Raw genomic sequence first — 19,108 nt, 5'->3', positions numbered from 1 at the left:
AGCTTTTAACCCAGCATAGCATACACCCGTCCCAAGCCATGAGCAGCCAGTTTCTCCAGGAGAATGCTGTGGGAGGCAGTGTCAAAAGCTTTACTGAGGTCCAGGCAGACAACATCCACAGCCTTTCCCTCATCCACTAGGTGGGTCACCTTGTCATAGAAGGATATCACGCTGGCCAAGCAGGACCCGCCTTTCATAAACCCATGCAGGCTGAGCCTGATGCCCTGATTGTCCTGCATGTGCCACCTGATTGCACTCAGGCGGTCTGCTCCACAACCTTCCCCAGCACCGAGGTCAGGCTGACAGGCCTGTAGTTCCCCGGATTCTCCTTCCTGCCTTTCTTGTAGGTGGGTGTCACATGGGCTTACCTCCAGTCTTCTGGGACCTCTCCAGTTTTCCTGGACTGTTGATTAATGATGGAAAGTGGCTTGATGAGTAATTCTGCCAGCTCCCTCGATTGGATCCCATCCAGTCCCATAGACTTGTGCACATCTGGGTGGAGCAGCAGGTCACTAACCATTTCTTCCTGGACTGTGGGGACTTCATTCTGCTCCTCATCCTGTCCTCCAGCTCAGGGGGCTGAGTACCCTGAGGGTAACTGGTCTTGCTATTAAAGACTGAGGCAAAGGTGGCATTAAGTACCTCAGCCTTTTCATCATCCCCGCCACATCTGATAAAGGATGAAGATTATCCTTGGCTCTCCTTCTGTTTCTAATATATTTGTAAAAATATTTTTTGTTATCTTTTACAGCAGCGGCCAGCCTGCATTCTAGCTGGGCTTTTGCCTCTCTAACCTTCGCCCTGCATAACCTCACAACACCCTTAAAGTCCTCCAGAGTTGCTTCCCTCTTCTTCCAGAGGTCGTAAACTCTCCTTTTTTCCCTGAGCTCCAGCCAAAGCTCTCTCTTCAGCCAGGCTGGTCTTCTCCCCTGCTGGCTTGTCTTTTGGCACATGGGGACAGCCTGCTTCTGTGCCTTTAAGGCTATTTCAAGAAAGTAGCCTTTCAGCCTTCCTGGACCCCTTAGCCCTTCAGAACTATCTTCCACAGGACTCTGTCAGCCAAGCTTTTAAACAGGCCAAAGTTGGCCCTCAAGGAGTCCAAGGCAGTGGTTCTGCTGACCCCCTCCTTATTTCTCTGAGAATCGAAAGCTGTCATCTCATGATCACAATGCCCAAGATGTCCTCCGACCACCACATCACCCACCGGTCCTTCCCTGTTTGTAAACAGCAGGTCCATCGGGCATCTGCCCTGGTTGGCTTACTGACCAGCTGTGTAAGGAAATTCTCTTCCACACACTCCAGGAACCTCCTAGACTGTTTCCTATGCTCTGTGTAGTATTTCCAGCAGACATCTGCTAGGTTGAAGTCCCCCATGAGAACAAGGGCTAGCAATCTTGATACTCCTCCCAGTTGCTTGTAGAATATTTCATCTGTCTCTTCATCCTGGTTGGGTGGTTTGTAACAGACTCCCACCAGGATATCTGCCGTGTTGGCCCTCCCACTGATTCTTACCCATAAACACTCAACACTACTGTCGCCATCATTCAGGTCTAGGCAGTCGAAGCACTCCCTGACATACAGAGCTACTACCCCACTGTGTCTCCTTCCTTGCCTGTCCCTTCTGCAGTGTTTGTAACCCTCCGTTGCAGTACTCCAGTCATGTGAGTTATCCCACCATGTTTCTGTGGTGGTGATTATGTCATGATCTTGCCGCTGCATGACGGCTTCCAGCTCCTCCTGTTTGTTGGCCATGCTTTGGGCATTGGCATCAAAGTACTTCAGCTGTGCTAATTTAGATTTAATTAAAACAGGAAAGTGCAGTTGCATACCACAAAATATCGTGCCACGTTTAGAGATGCCATTTAATGGTTATAGTAACTCTGTAACATACCTCGCTCATAAAAAGTGTATGGGTCTTATTTTCTATAAATAATTTTTAAAGTATTAATGTTCCTCTCTTATCAAAGGTGAAGTCTTAGAGGTGACGTTGTAAGCTCTGTCTTAAAGCTCATTTTTTATGGGCATCTGCACATCTCAGTTAAGCAGTATTCCATAGTAAGCACTTAACCATTCAACTGTAAAAGAATTTATCTTTTTTTTTTTTATCTACTCTTTTGATCAGACAAAGCCAGGCTTTGCTTGTTTGGCTCTTCAAAGAATGGATTTGGATTTCGGGACAGTGATCTAGATATCTGCATGACATTGGAAGGTCATGAAAATGCAGAGGTAAGAGTTTTAAAATTGATAAAATTTACTATTTTAAATTCAAGAGTTCTTTAAGTTTTTTTAAATTCAGTTAAGATTTCTGTACACAGAAAAGGCAGGATTTTGCTAGTAGCATGTTGGCTTGTTGCACCCTGTACAATTGAAGCAAGATGTAGCCTATGTTTTACTTTTAATGCTCTATAGACACACATTTAGTGTACTGTAGATGTCCAGATAGAGAATAGGAGTCACCAGTTTACCTAAATTCATGTGCTGGCTTCTTGCTTACTTCTTTTTGTGCATAGGGTTTTCCTCTATGAAATAAATGTTTGATAGTAAATGTGCTTGTTGGGATAGGATCATGTTTTAACATCTGAAGCTGTGATATTTGTTTTTCCTAGAAACTAAACTGTAAAGAAATAATAGAAGGTTTGGCAAAAGTTCTTAAGAAGCATCCAGGTAGGTGTTTTAAAGTATTATTTGTTTTGTATTTACATTTACTATATATGTAGTTAATGGAAATGTTTTATGTACTAAAGTGTTGCTTCCCCAGGTTTGAGAAACATCTTGCCTATAACAACAGCCAAAGTGCCTATAGTAAAATTTGAACACAGACGAAGTGGCTTAGAAGGAGATATCAGTTTATACAATACGCTGGTGAGCATCTGTTTGTGTTTGGTTTTGTGTTTAAAGAAAGCTTTTTGATTGATTGTAACTCATCCAAATAATCATTTGAGGGAGTAATTTTGAAACCAGAATTAAAATGCTTTTATGTGCTTGGGGATTTTTCCCCCCCTACATTATTTAAATTCAGTGGCTCGCACCCTCAGCCCAACCTAAGTAACTGTATAACCTGATGGCAGAGCAGCATCGTGGCACACAAAGCATTTTTGTGAATGCTTCTGAAAAGCTGTTTGTGCCAGATTCGCCATGGCCTTTCTGCCGTCATGAATAATACATCTCATCCCAGCTTACATCTAGCACAATGAAATTGTGTTGTTTCTTATGTAATGGGCTCACATTCACCTGTGAAGAAGATGCAATTTGTAGAATGTGTTCCAGTGTGTGTCATCTTACGGACTTGCTTTTTTGTTGGTGTTTTCCAAGGTTCTTACTGTTGTTACTGCATTAATACTGTCCTGATTACACCTTTCAGTTATGCTTGTGCAGGAAACATTGGATGAATTTCACAGGATATTGTTGTGATTTTTTGCCCTCCAAATGTATTATGCATCTCATGTGCTTGAATTGCAGACTATATTGTAATTAACCAGAAATTACCATGAAACACCTGTTTGATTTTCCTTTTTTTCTTCCTCTCCCTTTTCCCAGGCACAGCATAACACCAGAATGCTGGCTACATATGCAGCTATTGATCCTAGAGTGCAATATCTGGGCTATACAATGAAAGTTTTTGCAAAGGTAATATAAAAAGAAGGTACTTAAAATGGTTGGACTTGATGATCTTAAAGGTTTTTTCCAACCTAAATGATTCTATGATTCATACATGATGAGGTATACATGAGAAATACAATACAGTGTTTTCTCATACAGTCACTGAGTTCACCTTTTGCTAATACCAACTGAAAAGGAGACAGTAGAATGCTGTTAATACGAAGAGCGCTTTCTTAAGCTGACTATGCTCCATCTGATTGTGTCAGAATCAAGTTCTTTTGTCCTGGTATCTTCTGCCATCTGTTGAAAAATTTCAATTTAAGGGAAAGCTGATGAAAGGGAAACTCATTTTTTTCAGTTTCCAGCTAGCTGTGATGCAAAAATAAACCCCAGAAAAGCAAAACTGGAAAAAATGGTAACTGTAAGTTGTAAGGCTTGTGGCTATGCATGGAATTTCCAAGTTGCCATAGCTATGACCAGCCCAGAGATTACTGCAGCTTTCTTCTGGCCTACTTGTCTTGTTTTACTTACTATGAAAGTCAGGAGTAGGTACGGGTTGATGAATGAATGAATGCCTATGTCTCTATTGATACGCCTAGGACATACACTTGACTTTAAGAGTTTGGGAATACCAAACGCCAAATCTCTTTTTTTTTTTTTTTTTTTTTTTTTTTTTTCTCCTTATGATATTCTAACAAAGTGCTAGACTATACAGCCTTTGATACATGGTGTGTCTTTTTATTCAAGCTGCACTATTAAATACACTCCCCAAACACATCCAAAGAAAGCTTAGTGAAACAAGGAAATAAAAAATGGGTTATGTATGGAGAGTGTGTCATGCTGTGAGGTGTTAATGTAATAAAATGCATCAAGATGAATAAAATGGAATGTACTTACTCATACCATTACAGACTAGTAATAATTCTCTTTTGGTGTGGTCACAGCAGTGCAGAATATTGCCATGTCTCTATGTCCAGATTAAAACTGCCTTGTGTAGATAATGATGAAACGTATTTTTTGTAGTATTGCATACTGTTGTATACATTCTAAAAGTCTTACGGTAAAGACCAACTTTCCAAATTGTGGGATGTACTTTTGAATGTGTATGTATGGAGGTGACTTCATAGCTATGCAGGTACACTGTGTTTAAGCAAAATCCTTCCTCCCCTGTTTGCATTGGCTAAAAAACCAGGAACAGCTGTCACTGCTTCTGCTAATGTGAAAGTAATTTGTGAATCTGTGTTTTTTCCAGACCTAGGAGGTTAAAAATGTGTTGTTTGTTATGACACATGCTTGAAGCAAAGGGTAGCTTAGAAGCAGGTGCTGTAGAAAGGTTACACTGTAATAAGATTTTTTCAACTATAATAAGGAAATAACTGATTGTTTTACGCTGTGTTGTGCAGGCTGGATCATGGTTTAATTAGGTATGTGTATGTATGCTAACAAAATGCCAGCTATTGCCTAAGTTGCCAGTTCCACAACATGGAAATCCTTGCCTATTAATTAATTATTAAAAAAAGGGAGGGAAAGTGAAACAATAAGGAGTCATAGAATTAGATCTAGTAACATGAGTTTAGGAAAATTAGATTTTACAGTATTGAAACATGGACATCGGGTGTGGAGGTTTGTTGGGGTTTCTGTTTTGGAGGTTGATTTTGTTGGGTTTTTTTCAATTTGGCACATCATAAACTTAAAAAAAAATTTTTTGGCTGTAAGAAGCTTTTCTGTTTTTATGTTAGTCAAATTATGCTGTGGGTTTGCCAGATGGCACTTGACTCTAGGGACATTTATTTTTCAGGCTTCATGAAACAATTTTTAGTTATGAGATGAATGTATTTTCTGTTACTTACTGGTGGGATTTCTGCTCACTCTCTTGACATAGTTGTTGGTCTTGAATAATAAAATGTAAATTCAGTGTTTTGTTTAAAATGTGGTTTTTTTCAGCGCTGCGATATTGGTGATGCATCCCGTGGTAGTCTGTCTTCGTATGCCTATATTCTTATGGTTTTGTACTTTCTACAGCAGAGAAATCCACCAGTTATTCCAGTTCTTCAAGAGGTAGGTTTTCAGAAGAAGAGGCTATGAAAATAGGTGCAGTGTTTCTTCAAACTGAATATGAGAAGTCTGGGCTTTTAGGATCAGGGGGATGGATGAAATAGGACCTTCTGCATTAGCAGGTTCCTAACTCCTACTTGGCTTTAGTGGGTAAAACTTAAAAATCACAACAAAATCAGGAATCTGTTGAACCTAAGTTCTGCTGTTACATTTACTTTGGGATTTTGGTCTTATGATGATGCTTATATGCTAAACAGGATAGAAAGAAAATTGACAGGTGGTATGGAGAGAAGGGAATTGTAATTATGAGAGTGTGCCAGATGCTCTTGAGATGTGAGTCCAGCTCTTCCATCAGTTATTGTCAGAAGCATTATTTATTGCTTAACACCATAGCTATAAGAGAAAAAGTTGATTTTATGATTTGATGAGGGGGAAGAAAAGATAACTAATGCTTTGGTGCAACTTTAAAGGTACTTTACATGAGCCAGGAATCTTTATTAAAAAAATAACATTCTGTTTCTCCATTGCATGGGTAGGGAGAATATTATTAGTCGGCTACCTCCCTCTTCCTGGATACACTCTGGGGCTCCCAAGCACTTCTGAAATTACCCCTTCCTGACTTCCTTCTTGTCTGCGTGCAAGAAGAAAATTGGCTTAAGCACTGCAGTTGAGATTCAGATTTTGTTGCTGATACTTTAGTAGTGGTTGGGGGTTGTTATTTTATTGCTACCCTGAGAGTGCATTTAAATAACAGTGGAATTTCCCCTTGGCTTTGCTAAAGTCAGAATGTAATAGGAGTCATACAAAGTCTCCTTAGAGATTTTGTGGGCAGAAGGGAAGTTGGAATCTTGATGAGGTAATTCAGTTGTGTTTTCTTAGTTGCAAAGAACAAGTAAAAATAAAATATCCAAGTAATTTGAGAGAGGTATAGTAATAATACAAAAAGACTTTGAAACTTTTTACCAATGGGACAGGCTGCCTGTATAAGAAGTAATTGTTAAAATTAACAGATTTATATTGTTGTATTATTTCTTACCAGCAGAACTGCAAGTTTTTTTATGATGACTTTGAATTAGAGTGGTAACTGTGTCCTTCTCTGTGTCGGCAGATATTTGATGGAAAACAGATACCACAAAGAATGGTGGATGGATGGAATGCTTTTTTCTTTGATGATATGGAAGAACTGGTAATATTCTTATTCCAGAAGAGTCATTAAAACTTAAAGCTTGTTCTTATGGGAAAGTAATACAGTGCTAGCAGTGCAACATACAGAACAGTAGTTAAACTTCCAAGTCCGTATTGTTATAACTTCCCAAATGAGTCATGTTTTGCTGAAATCAGTGTCTGCTTTTTCTTGGTACATTTAAAATAATTTCTAAATAACATAAATAACGAAAAATACTTTTACTCTTGATAACAGTCTAGGATTTGAGGGTAGTGTTAACTGTGGTGGTTTAATCTTACTTTAACCAAGTGAAAACTGTTCATGGTAGACAAACTCATAGTTAGAGAGGTAGTTCAGGAAGAGGAGGAATGCTTCAGTAACTGTAGCTGAAGAAATTGTGTCTTCTATGGCATGCAGAAGAAGCGTCTGCCTTCTCTTGGAAAGAACACTGAATCACTTGGAGAACTCTGGCTAGGGTTGCTGCGATTCTACACTGAAGAATTTGATTTCAAGGAGTATGTGATCAGCATTCGGCAGAAGAAGCTGTTAACTACATTTGAGAAACAGTGGACATCCAAATGTATTGCCATTGAAGGTACTTGTCTGCTTAATTTTTATTCTGTTAAGGAGGGAGTGATGAATGCTGTTGTTTGAGGATCTCTTCTTATTGCACAGTACCTTTATGTGAGGAAACTACCATCAATGTTTTAAAAAAGCATTGTTTGCAAGTCCTACAGCTTACAAAATGAGATTAGACTTGTAACTTTTAGTATACGTCAATAAATTGCTTTTAGTTTATTATGGTTAGTCTCATATTTTTAGAACACTCAGCATTGCTTTGCTCTCACCTGCTTTGTGAGTGCATTTAAAATGGAATTCTCTGTGTTGAAATATTTTTTTTTGTTGCAACACATTTTTTCCAGCTCTTGATTGGTTTTTCTCCCTTCTTTATACAGATCCTTTTGACTTGAATCATAATCTCGGTGCTGGAGTCTCTAGGAAAAGTAAGCTATTAATGTCTACTAATGATTAATGTTCAGTAATTCCTAGTGTTGTGCCTTTACTGTTTTTTTCTCCAATAACTTTTTCTTTCTTCAATAGTGACCAATTTCATAATGAAGGCATTTATCAATGGGAGAAAATTATTTGGTACCCCATTCTACCCAACTGTTGGAAGAGAAGCTGTAAGTTTTCATAGTTTTTACTGTGCTTTTCACTTTTCATCCACTGAACGGGTGCATCCAAAGCAAGTCTCATGTATGTGTATGTGTATATATATATAAAAAATACCATATATTTATCAATTTGGTATGCACAATATATGTAATTACAGATCGCCTGCATAAAATGGGCGATATAATCATGTCATTTGGGAAGGGACATAGACTGCTTCAGAAAGGATACAAGCAGTGACTCAGATACTAAAATAGATCATATTCAAAAAATTGCTGTCTGAAGAAGCCTTTGGGGAAGGAGAAGGTAGGTAGCAGGCTGGAGTCTGGATAGCTGTTCTGCAAACTTAGCCTCTGGCCCTAAGTCTAAAGGGGTCTTAAGCCCAAACTGATTCGCCTCTCTGAAAAAGCTGCCATTATCTAGGGGAGGAAAAGGACTAGGTATAATGAAGTAGTAAAATTTAGGGAAAAATAGGAGATGAAAGCTGTCCATTTTGCTTTCATTTCTCAGTCTTGTAAGTGAATGGTTTATGTAATATATCTGTCTGATGTGTTTTGATAGGAATACTTTTTTGACTCAAAAGTGCTGACTGATGGGGAATTGGCACCCAATGACAGATGTTGTCGTGTCTGTGGAAAAATTGGTCACTACATGAAAGACTGTCCAAAGAGGAGGAGGTAAGTGATATACAAAGCTAATGTAAAATCTCTGAGATGAAATCAAGAGAGATTTGATATTTGAAATTTTAATGGAAAAGAAGAATACACTAAATTGCAGACAAAAATCAAAGCCTCATATCTGATCCTCAACTTCCCATCCTGTTTTTGCTTAGGACTATTTATGATCATCTCTTTAAATCTTAGAATGTTTATGCAAGCACACACAGAGTAAAGTCAACGTATATAATATGTTAGCTTTATGATCTATCTGTAGTTACAGCTTACCTTAAAATTTAGATTACTAAATTATCTCTTTGTAGTGTAAACATTCATATTGGAGACTATATTGTCTGGCTTCACAATTTGTAATGTGTGAAAATATATTTGCCATAGTGATCATGTTTGGAAAACAGTGCTGAATTTGAGCTGTACTATAGATCTGATAACATACCTCTGCAAGGCAGGTAAAAGTTCATTTATTAAAATCTAGGAGTAGTTAAAATTACGTAGTTAAGGTGCATTTCTGTAACATCATACTAGTGTCAGTCACTTAGTGATCTTGCACTTGTACGTTAAGTGCACTTACAAGTTTTGCATCCAGTGCTCCTGCAGAAGGAGTCCCTAGTACATGCAGATCAGTGTCTCCAAAGAGAGTTCAGCAGGAATTGACAGAGAATGTGCACTCCTTGCTTTTTTACATCTTTGGATTTTTAATGACCCATTCAGTGTAGGTTGTCTAGCTCCTCCTAAAACCTGTTGAAGCCCTTAGAATGCAGATTAAAGTCTGGGCTTTTTCATTTACTTCTTATGGTCAGTTTGTGTGCACCTTAATTCTTCAAAAGATTCTTGGTTTCTTCCTGCTACAAAGTCCTTGTTTACAGCCGTTTGTTCAGTCAGCAGAGTTCAAGATACATGAAACGGGACTGGAACCCTAAGGTCACAGGTTGACGGTTTCTTTCAGCCACTCCTTTAACTACTGTGCACAAGCACTAGCACATTGAATTCCATCACCTCTTTCCCTACATACACCTCAGGAAAAGAAGTTGTGATCTGCTCTTCACACAAACTGCTACTACAGCCAGGGAGAATCTCTGTTAAATTGTATATGCAACTCACACAATAGTATTAATACTCAACAATCCTACAGATATCATGAGGAAAAAGACCTTTACTTCTTGTGATGGTTCCTGATCACTAGTTCTTCTCCTCCTTGTTGTACCTAGTGCTGAGTGTTTGGAAGAGCCCCAGTGTTCTCTTTCACATCTGGCCTAGGCTCAGGATGCTAATATAGAGAAATATGACATCTGCAGTCAGGGGGAGGTTATATCTACAAGATACAGCTAATGTATTTTGTGTATATTCTGACTCAGTGGGATTGTTGCATAGAACTACCTCCAAACTAACTGGCAGTTTCCTAACCCTACTTAACTGTAGGTATAGTTCTGTGCAATACAGTCAGATAGCTTCTGGATAATTCTGGGGAGCTTTTAAGTTCATTAACTAAGTTTATGCCAACAGGTTGTTAACTGGCCCAGATTCTGAAAGTGTTTTTCTGGGATTGCTCAGATATTTGTATTCTGGTACAGGTGTTGCTTATGTAACCATTTCCTTTGAACATACCAGTATAACAACTCTACAGAGTTTATATTTTATGTGGTTTTGTGATACTGCTAACAAAAACTATTATTCAGATTGAAGAAGAAGGAGAATGAGAAAGATGATGAAAAAGAAGTGAAAGAAGATGATAGAGAAACAAGAGAGAAAAGGTGTTTCATCTGTGGGGATGTGGGTCATGTTAGAAGAGATTGTCCCGAATTCAAACAAACCCGTCAGAGAAATAATAGCGTGCCAGGTAAGTTAGTTTATGTGGTGTTAATATAATGTGAGAGTTCTGAGATCCCTATACAGACCTGGTAATTACCTTAAAAAATTACTGCAACTGCTAATTTTAGTTATTGCAAATACAGCTTTTAGTCTAAATGTTGCTTTTCTTCAAGGGGAGTAATGCCTCCTGAAGTATGGTCTTTGCATGGGTGGTAAAAATGTACTCAGGAGTAAGTATAGTGTACTTCAGGGTATTGCATTATTTGTCTTCCACTCACAATGGTTGCATTTAGGAGTAATAATAATAGTAATAATTTAATGCATTTCCTTTTCCAAATGTTTCTCAAATGTTAGCTAACCCTCCATCATCTGTGAGAGGTACGTAAATGTAATTTCACCAAAAATCAGGGGTATTAAAGTAATAGTTCCAAAAGGATACAGATGCATTAGGAAGCTAGATCTAGCTTTCAAATTACTGTTAGTAAAACAAGTAGAGAAAGCAATCATAAATGAACTCAAGATGCTTGAGATGATCAAGACCTTGATGCTTTTCTGTATTCTCATAGCCCTTGCTCACTCTCCTGCCCCGTCTCCCACTTCCTTTGCCTAAAAGTTTCTGCTGTTGCTATTGCTATTTAAAATCCCAATGCTTACACATTCCATGCAATAGGGTGGAAACTTAAAGTAGCTGTCCCACCTGGTAGCAAAGTGAGTTTTGTAGCAAAGGGCTTTCCACTTAAAGGAGAGGAGAGGTTAAAGTGATTTACCTGCTCTGTGTCACATGAGATTTAAGGTATCTCTGACTCCCAGTTCTGTGTTCATTATGCTGTAATCCATAACCTTGTGTTATTTATTAACATTTTTGTTCCTTGATTAGGCACCCAGTTGGTCCGAAGCATGGTAAATTCACAGCTAGTGGCTGTGAGTCAGCAACAGGTGGAACGACCCTTGCGCACTAGACAGTCATCAGAATGTGTAAGTTCCAATTAGCTATAGTATTGAAGTAAGCAAGCTGTAGCAAACCAGCTAGGGTTCTGAGCTGGGCCATGTTAGGAACAGGTTTGTGCAGTTTTTTCTCAACTGATTCTGGACTTTATAATGACCAACATTGCACTCTGCCAGTTAATTAAACTTCTATTTATAATGTAGTGTCTCTTGGAGAGCGTTTATGGTCTTTCAGTATGGAAACTACATAGCCAAATTTCATATGAGCTAGTGAAGGTGGCTTTTCAGGATTGCAAGCTATCTTTGAAATTTAAGTTAGGATGCCTTTTGAAGTCTTGAACTTAGTTCTTCTGCCAATGTTCTGGAGTTAGTAAGGGAAGTATGGCATAGCTCGTTGTTAACATGGTAGAGACTTAGCTTTGTGACTGTCATCATTCTCTGTGGTTTAAGAGAACTGTCTTTAAGGGGCTGTCATATACAGGCAAGGAGCACGAATGAATCATATTCCAATTCAGATGTGATACACAGGGCAAAAGTTTGCCAGGGCACACTAGAAGCACAAACAGAACAATGGGGAAATTTATGGTAGTTTTCTCTTAGTATTTCTTCAGGTGTCTCCTAGGAAAAATACGTTTAACTTGCTTCTAAGTGGAGATTGGAAGCAGAGAGTATTTGAGCAAATAACAGCTCTTGGCATTTAATGTATTTGGAGTACAAAATACAGCAGAAACTCAGGAATTTTAAGCTATTAGTCTGAGAAATGTGTGCCTGCTAATGAAGCTGGCAAGTAAACAGGGCTGCTGGTCACTAATGCTCTTTGTTCATTTCAATTGACTACTTTAGGTACAGAGTATTTCCTATCTGATCAGAGAGCATTTATTGGAATGTTTGCTCCAGTAACAGAGACTTTGTAACATCATTTTTACTATAAAAATACGCTGTTAAGGAGGGACTGATACAGCCCTAATCTAAGTAAAGGGCTGAACTGCCACCATGCTATCACATGACACAAAAGAATCCTTTTAGGAGCCTTGTATTTCTGCTTGGGAAATTGAAGCTGGACATGTGGGTGCACACACAGTCAGGCACACCGTGCGCATGTGACTTACTACATGTGCACATTCTTCTGTCATCTGGATGTCATGGACTCTGTGTGCGTGTTGCATGGTTGTCGTTTGGCCAGGATTTCTTGGCCGATATGTGCTGTCCATGAGTTGTTTGAAGAGAAGGGAAAGGGGGAATATTAGTAGTGCAAGAGAGAGAGAAAAGGGGAAACCAGGGGTGTGGAAGCAGACCAAGAGGCTGGAGCTTAACATTTCTCCTCTCCTGCTGCTGTCATGTCCAGTGCGTGCTTGTGGTGGTTTAATGTTTGCGGGAAGGCTGTAGCTAGTGCATGTGCTCCATTTTTGTAACATTTAAACTGTTAAACTAGTCATTGTCTTTCAAATCCCAGGTTTTACTTTCTCTTCCTGGTTTGATAGAAAGGCACAGGAGGCACTCACACAGGAACAGTTGGAATAGCAGCAGGGAGAAATCCCAGCTTCTGAGCTTCAGCTTTTGCCCAGGCAAAGGCACACAGCATGCTGCTATAAGAAATGCTCTGAAATGCTGGCATGTGGGAGTCTTGCAGACCTCTGGTTACTGAAGAAAAGTGACTGCCAATGTAAACAGACAGGCGAGCAGTCATGGATAGTGACAAGCTGCAGAGACCTTTAACTTCAGTTGTTTGACAGCAGCTGAGGTACCTGGAGCTTAGCGATCTGCTATAGTCTATGGAGGGAGACACGCAGCTCCAAGGGGGAGATTGAGGTAATTATCTCTGGGTTAGGTAGCTGCCTGTCATTCAGATTTCCCTTTGGAGGCACCTATCTTATGCCATCACCTTCTTGTCTCAGTGCTTAAAACCAGATTAGGTTAATGCAGACGTTGGTAATACATTTTGGCAGATGAACTGGGAAACTTTTCCCAGCCACCCACCCCAGTTCTGGAAGTGCTTCTCTGCTTAGTTGCAATATCGAACAGATGAAATAGGTTTATGCCTTTTGCTGTTGCTGGTATAAGGGAAAGCTTTGTAAGAGCTCTGCAAAGGCTGTAATAACTGCTGTTTCTGTGCCTTTAGCCATGGCCTAACGTCAGGATATGGAGGTTGAAACTGGGTTTTTGGACCATCAATTTCTTGTTTAACAGATTAAACAAAAATGAAAGAAATATGTGGAGCTTACTTTGGAATTACTTGAAAAAGTGTCTGTAGTAATAAAACCCACTCAATTTAGATGTAAGATGATTAGTTAATGAGACTCTGTGCTGTAAATAAGTAGGATGGGGAAGACACCTATTAAAAATCAGAATCAGACATGTGAGGAGTCTAATGAAGAGCCTGGGGCTAATGTTTGCTCAGAATGATGTTTCTGATGGTGGGATGTGCCACATGAGCAGACCAGATTATCTGATGGGTGAAAATCAGTCAGTCGAACTGCACTAAATTTAAACCAGCAGGAATGTGGGCACAGTATTTGGGGTGTTGCTGGGGAGAGCTTTGCCTTTTCTGTGAATAGTCTAATACAGTGGGTACTTATTAAAGGAAATCACCATTAAATAGCTAGTGAACTAATCAGAAATACATACTTTTTTTTCCCCTCCAGTCTGACTCGCATCAGTCATCTTACTCTCCACAACCTCAGCAATTTACACAGAATTCCTCTCAGCCAGCCTCCATTAACCAGACTCAGCCACAACCAATATCCCAGTCTAAGCACGTTCCGCAACCACAGCAGGGTGCACAGCCACCCCATCAGGTCCAGCTGCCTTTGTTTAACTTTCCCCAATCTCCCCCAGGTCAGTATTCCACCTTGCATAACCTGGGACTACTTCAGATGCACCATCACCACCAAATTCAGCTTCCCAACACTTCTTGGCCTATTCATGGGCCCGTTATTCACTCTGCACCGGGTAACCCTCCTCATTCTACAAATGTTCCATTTTCTATGAGATCTGGCAGCAGCAGCACCACAAATAACCAGAGCAGTGTAAGCTTGAATGATCCCAGTATCATCTTTGCACAGCCTGCTGCCAGGCCCATGGGAATCCCCAGCACTTCTCATGAGGGACACTGGCACAATCCTGTGACTCCAAACTCACTGGTGAACAATGGCACTGTGGGGAATTCAGGTAACTCTTCTCTGTTGTATCAAACCTCTCGCACTTTGTGTACAAGTGTTAAGTGTTACAGGAACAGCTAACTCTTTCAACTTGTTTTATATTAAAAATACGATGCTTAAGAAACTAAGTTGTTATTTTCACTGTCTTAACATTTTCATAGGAAAATAATCAGGCAAGTTTGATCGTTGTAACTTTTAGGCATTGGTCCTATCTGCCATTAACAGCTGTGCAACATGTGAGAAATCATGCATTCAACTGAGAGATGTTCTGATAATTGCTGGGTCTAAAGCACATTTCTGTGAATATGCTTACAGATACGGTTCCCATTTATGTTGTTACGTAGTTTATTAGATGAATGCTGAGACTAAAACTATGAACTTAAAAACTGGCAGAATTACAGTTGTGCAAGTTGAATATTGCCTCCTTGCATTTAGTGCAATATAACATGATCTTATGCATTCTTTTTTCTTATAGTTTATCCTGCCACATTTAACTTCCATAATCTCGGTATCATTTCCTGAAAATAATTCATACAGATTTTTCCTGTGATGAGTGGGCAACAGTCTTTTGCCTTGTACAAAAGCCAAGTACATTTGTATGTCTGAAGCTGAGAAAAGCAGTATATAGCAATTAAAGCCCATACAGTTTCTGTGTAACAAACTGTGGCAGCACCTAAATTTTAACTGATCTTTAGAACATGATAATGGTCTTAAGATTTATGTAACTCTTCCTATGTTAAAAAAAAAACAAAATCCATCATACAATATACTGATGAAGTTGTTGATCACTAGATGGAAATTTTGAATCTCCTGCACAGCGTTTCTCTGCACTACTAAGGCAGTTGATGGCAACGGTAGATTTTCAGCTGAGTCAGCAGTGTTGGATGAAGTATAATTCACCAATAAGTTTCAGATGTTTGTTGAGATGCTGGAGATGCGTGCTTTTCCTTTCAGAGCTTTGTGGGTAATATATTCTAGAAGATACAGAAACTGCTATCAGTGTGTTTTCTGTGCCTTCAGCGTGCTTTGTCCCTGCCTCTCCATTTCTGATCTTAATTCTCTGTCCAGGCGCAAGTGTCCCCTCCTCCATGTCCACCCCAGCTCTGACTTTTTCTCAAGCAGCTCCTTCCAATCCAAGTCTTCTTACCCAGGTAGCTGCCTTCTTTCACCTGAGCTCCCCAAATCCTAGTTTCTCCTCCATTCTCCCTTAAGGAGTCCTGTTTCTCATCATGTAGTCAGTCAGTCCCTGTCTGCAGTCTTTCTCCTCTTGCTCTGTCTCATTTTGCTTGCTTCCACTCTGATTGTGCCTCCATAGAAGGTTTCCCAGTTTTCTTGCACTGTCAGTCGCAGTATTTTTTTTTCTTTCCATTCCTCAGCTTCTGTTTCCAATCTCATCACAGTCCTTTTCCTAGTTCCCAGTCCTAGTATTTTTCCTCTTTGTATTTTAATAGTCATTTGAAAGTTTCATTTCTGGCTTAGATGCCTTTAAAGTGGGGTTACTGGGTGGGTGCACAGCAGCTGTCCTGAAGCCTGCTTTCTTACTTGCTTAGGACAGTTTGAGAACAACAAGCTTGTGGAAACGGGCTCACATAGCCTTGACTTGGAAGGAGCGACTTTCTTCTCAGCAGTTGATCAGAAATGGGATCGTTAGAAGTTTTAGACTTTTTTCATGCATACTGTAGAGCCATGCCGCATGTTTTATTCTAGAAAAATTACGGTTCTTTTTAAATGTCTAGCTGTTATTTAATGAAAGTCTCTCTGCAGGGTTTTTTTTTTAATGATGAGCCTGAAGGGGAACTGATATACTGAGGATAGTTATTTATTTTTAAATGTACGTTGATCAAGTTTTTAAACTAGCAGGCATTTCTGTGTCTTATAAAATTGGGAGCTACAAACAAAAAGAGGATTAGTAATACAGCATTTGGCATCAACTGTTGTGTCTCCTGCCTCCTTGGATGCTTGATTTCTCATCCTTAATGCTGCAGTAGTCCTGGATTTGTAAATGGAATAGTTTACAATTTGTGTATTTGAGTTCAAAAGTTTTTATTTTCCTCTCTAAAAATCAATTTTAATTTGGTCCAGTGATCTAGATAGCAAGTTTCTTAAGCATACAATTATTAGTGGAATTCCGGTGTACATCTGAGAGTTATTTCGTGCAGTAGGATAATTGCTTTGATGTCACAGCTGTGTCAGTGATAGTGAATATCTGTGTGGGATCGGAGATTAGTAACATTGTTCAGACCTTGTATTTTTCATCATGAGAATGACATAGGAATAGTGAAATTGTAGGTCTTGATTTTAATAACTGATTCATCCTCTGTCTTCCACCCCAAAAAAATCTATTATAGTGAATAATGAAGAATGTAGGTGGTATTTTTTATGTATGTTAAAAAGAAAAAAAAAAAAAAAAAAAAGTAGCACATCAGACTTAATTGCATTACGTCCCCTGCAAACTGTTATTTAAGATGTAAATTGTATTTGTGACTTACTGTTTAATTATTTCAACTTGCAATGTGCTTTTCCCTTTCAATTGAAAAATAGATCAGGGTTTCCAAGGACAGTTTGGTAAAATGAACCCTTCTTCTGTCCCTTGGGACCATGGGACCCCTACCCATTTTCCTCTCCTCCGAGGAGCGTGGCCTTACAATATGCCTCAGAACTACATGCAGCAGGGAAATGCCAGCTATCCACCGAACAAACCTTTCTACCCTCAAGGTACTAGAACTAGTATATGAATCAACAGCTCATGCAACATGTCTCTTTACTGTCTCAAAGGCTTTAAAAGCCAAGGAATCATGTTTCACTTGCTAGGCTCCCTGGAACCATAATGAATCCAAGAGTCAAATCAACGCTTCGGCTTCCTGTATGGATGGATTAAAATCTTTGGGGGCGGGAAGGGGTTAAATAAAATTCTGAAATCTGAGCCAATTTGCAGTCTGTTGCACTTCTAGCCTCTCTCCTTCACTGCTGCTCTCTCACTGTAAAGCCACCTCTGCTTCAATAGAGGTTAAGATGATTTGCCCATGAGCATGTTAAGAATATAAAGACATTTTTGTCCCAATTAATTTTATTTAGCTTTTGTACCTTGCCTTGTGGGATGACTTAGATAAAATCTTGGAAGACCATAGAGTAATTCAGGTTGGAGGGGTCCTCCGGAGGTGACCTAGCCCAGCCCGTCCACAGCCAAAGCAGCACCAGCTTCCAAAGTTAGATCAGGTTCAGTTATTCAGGGTACTTTGAACGACTGACACTTATCACAGCCCTTTCTGATGCTAGTGAACGGTAAAGGTGTTTCAGCAGGACTGGAAAAGGCGGGTAGGAAGAAGGCCTTTGGCTCCACTAAGAGAGAAGCTATGCCCAAATTTTACTTGGAGGCTTTGCAATTACCACGTTGCTGGGTCACGCAGTATAAAATGAGATACTGGCCAAATCCTTTTTTTTCCCCACATCTAATCTGTTGGCTGGAGCAAGGTTTCCAAGTGAGACCCATCTTTTAAAATCCTGAAACTATTTTTGTTGAATAACTAAAGTAATGCAACAAAACGACATACTGATGATTCTGAGGGAATTTGGGAGATAGGATTAAAGTAATGCTGTATTGTACCATTAAATGGGTTAGTCATAGAGATAGCATTTGTCAGTCTAGTAAATGGCTTTATTTCTGAGTAAGATTAAGACGTTGAATATAGCCAAGCACTGTTAAATATATTTAATTTGCTGAAGTAATTGTAATCCATTTTCTTTTAGCTGGTCCACTGATGCAGAGTAACCAGCGGTTCTCGCTTCTGTCTCAAGGACACCCACACTTGAATCTGAATTACATTCAACAGAAAAAGTGAAATTTCATGGGATGGGGGGTGGGTGGGGGGAGGGGAGGAAAAAAATTCAGGTTCTGATTTAAAATCTTAATGCAACATGTTTAGATACAAGATTATTTAAGACTGTTTTTAAACTGTATCATTTGTACATAGATATAACTATAGTTTTTACTGGTATCACAGAACTGAGTGATACAAATTTCATCTATTTTATTACCCTATTTTTAAGGGGAATTGTGTTTTGTTTTATCTTGATAAACTGTAAAGAGAGAGAATTTTTAAAATTAAGTTCTTTATTTTCTATTAGCTGTATTCATACTTTGGTTGCTTCAGACTTTATATTGTTCTAAAAAAAATAAAATTAGAAGGGGATTTCATGTGTTTAAAATTTGTCACTTCTATTCTTTACAGAACTATGTAGTGCCAAAAAAAAAACTTTTTAAAAGAAAAATAAAACTGCAAAAAAAAGGATGTAAGACTTTTTCCTCTTCCCTATTTGTATGTGTGCTTACATTTGACTGTTATTAGGAAACCAGAATAATAGAAATTGTTTTAGTTTAGCTGTCTTAAAGAAGAGCCAAAAGATTAGCAGCTTTAACAGGTCATACACACTCAGTAGACCTGGTCTGCCCCCTGCTGGCGTCATGCATGTGCTGTTGACAGCCAATGTATCTTTCTTGTAAAATACTTGATTTGAGGGAAGAGTGCACC

The 19,108-nt window shown here is 39.2% G+C and overlaps 1 protein-coding gene across 4 annotated transcripts in view; it reads left to right on the top strand.

Annotated features, from left to right (window-relative positions):
• The window catches only part of TUT4 (terminal uridylyl transferase 4), a 50,066-nt gene extending 31,026 nt beyond the window's left edge, over positions 1-19,040 (top strand). For 2 of the 4 annotated variants that reach the window (XM_055724633.1, XM_055724632.1), the window contains exons 16-30: positions 2,123-2,226; positions 2,607-2,664; positions 2,759-2,862; positions 3,538-3,627; positions 5,545-5,658; positions 6,764-6,841; positions 7,238-7,415; positions 7,777-7,824; positions 7,922-8,004; positions 8,555-8,670; positions 10,344-10,504; positions 11,354-11,451; positions 14,064-14,589; positions 17,121-17,294; positions 18,327-19,040. In XM_055724633.1, coding sequence (XP_055580608.1) covers positions 2,123-2,226; positions 2,607-2,664; positions 2,759-2,862; positions 3,538-3,627; positions 5,545-5,658; positions 6,764-6,841; positions 7,238-7,415; positions 7,777-7,824; positions 7,922-8,004; positions 8,555-8,670; positions 10,344-10,504; positions 11,354-11,451; positions 14,064-14,589; positions 17,121-17,294; positions 18,327-18,418 — 2,024 coding nt within the window. In that variant the 3' untranslated portion in view covers positions 18,419-19,040. Of the gene's footprint in view, positions 1-2,122; positions 2,227-2,606; positions 2,665-2,758; positions 2,863-3,537; positions 3,628-5,544; positions 5,659-6,763; positions 6,842-7,237; positions 7,416-7,776; positions 7,825-7,921; positions 8,005-8,554; positions 8,671-10,343; positions 10,505-11,353; positions 11,452-14,063; positions 14,590-17,120; positions 17,508-18,326 lie in introns of those variants that run through there. The other 2 variants (XM_055724635.1, XM_055724634.1) reach the window with 2 other exon arrangements.
• The last annotated feature ends 68 nt before the right edge of the window (positions 19,041-19,108 follow it).

This window comes from Falco cherrug, chromosome 12 (assembly GCF_023634085.1).
Source record: "Falco cherrug isolate bFalChe1 chromosome 12, bFalChe1.pri, whole genome shotgun sequence".
In the NCBI taxonomy this organism is placed as follows: domain Eukaryota; kingdom Metazoa; phylum Chordata; class Aves; order Falconiformes; family Falconidae; genus Falco; species Falco cherrug.
Note: the sequence above shows the minus strand (reverse complement) of the source record. Positions and strands in the feature narration are given on the sequence as shown.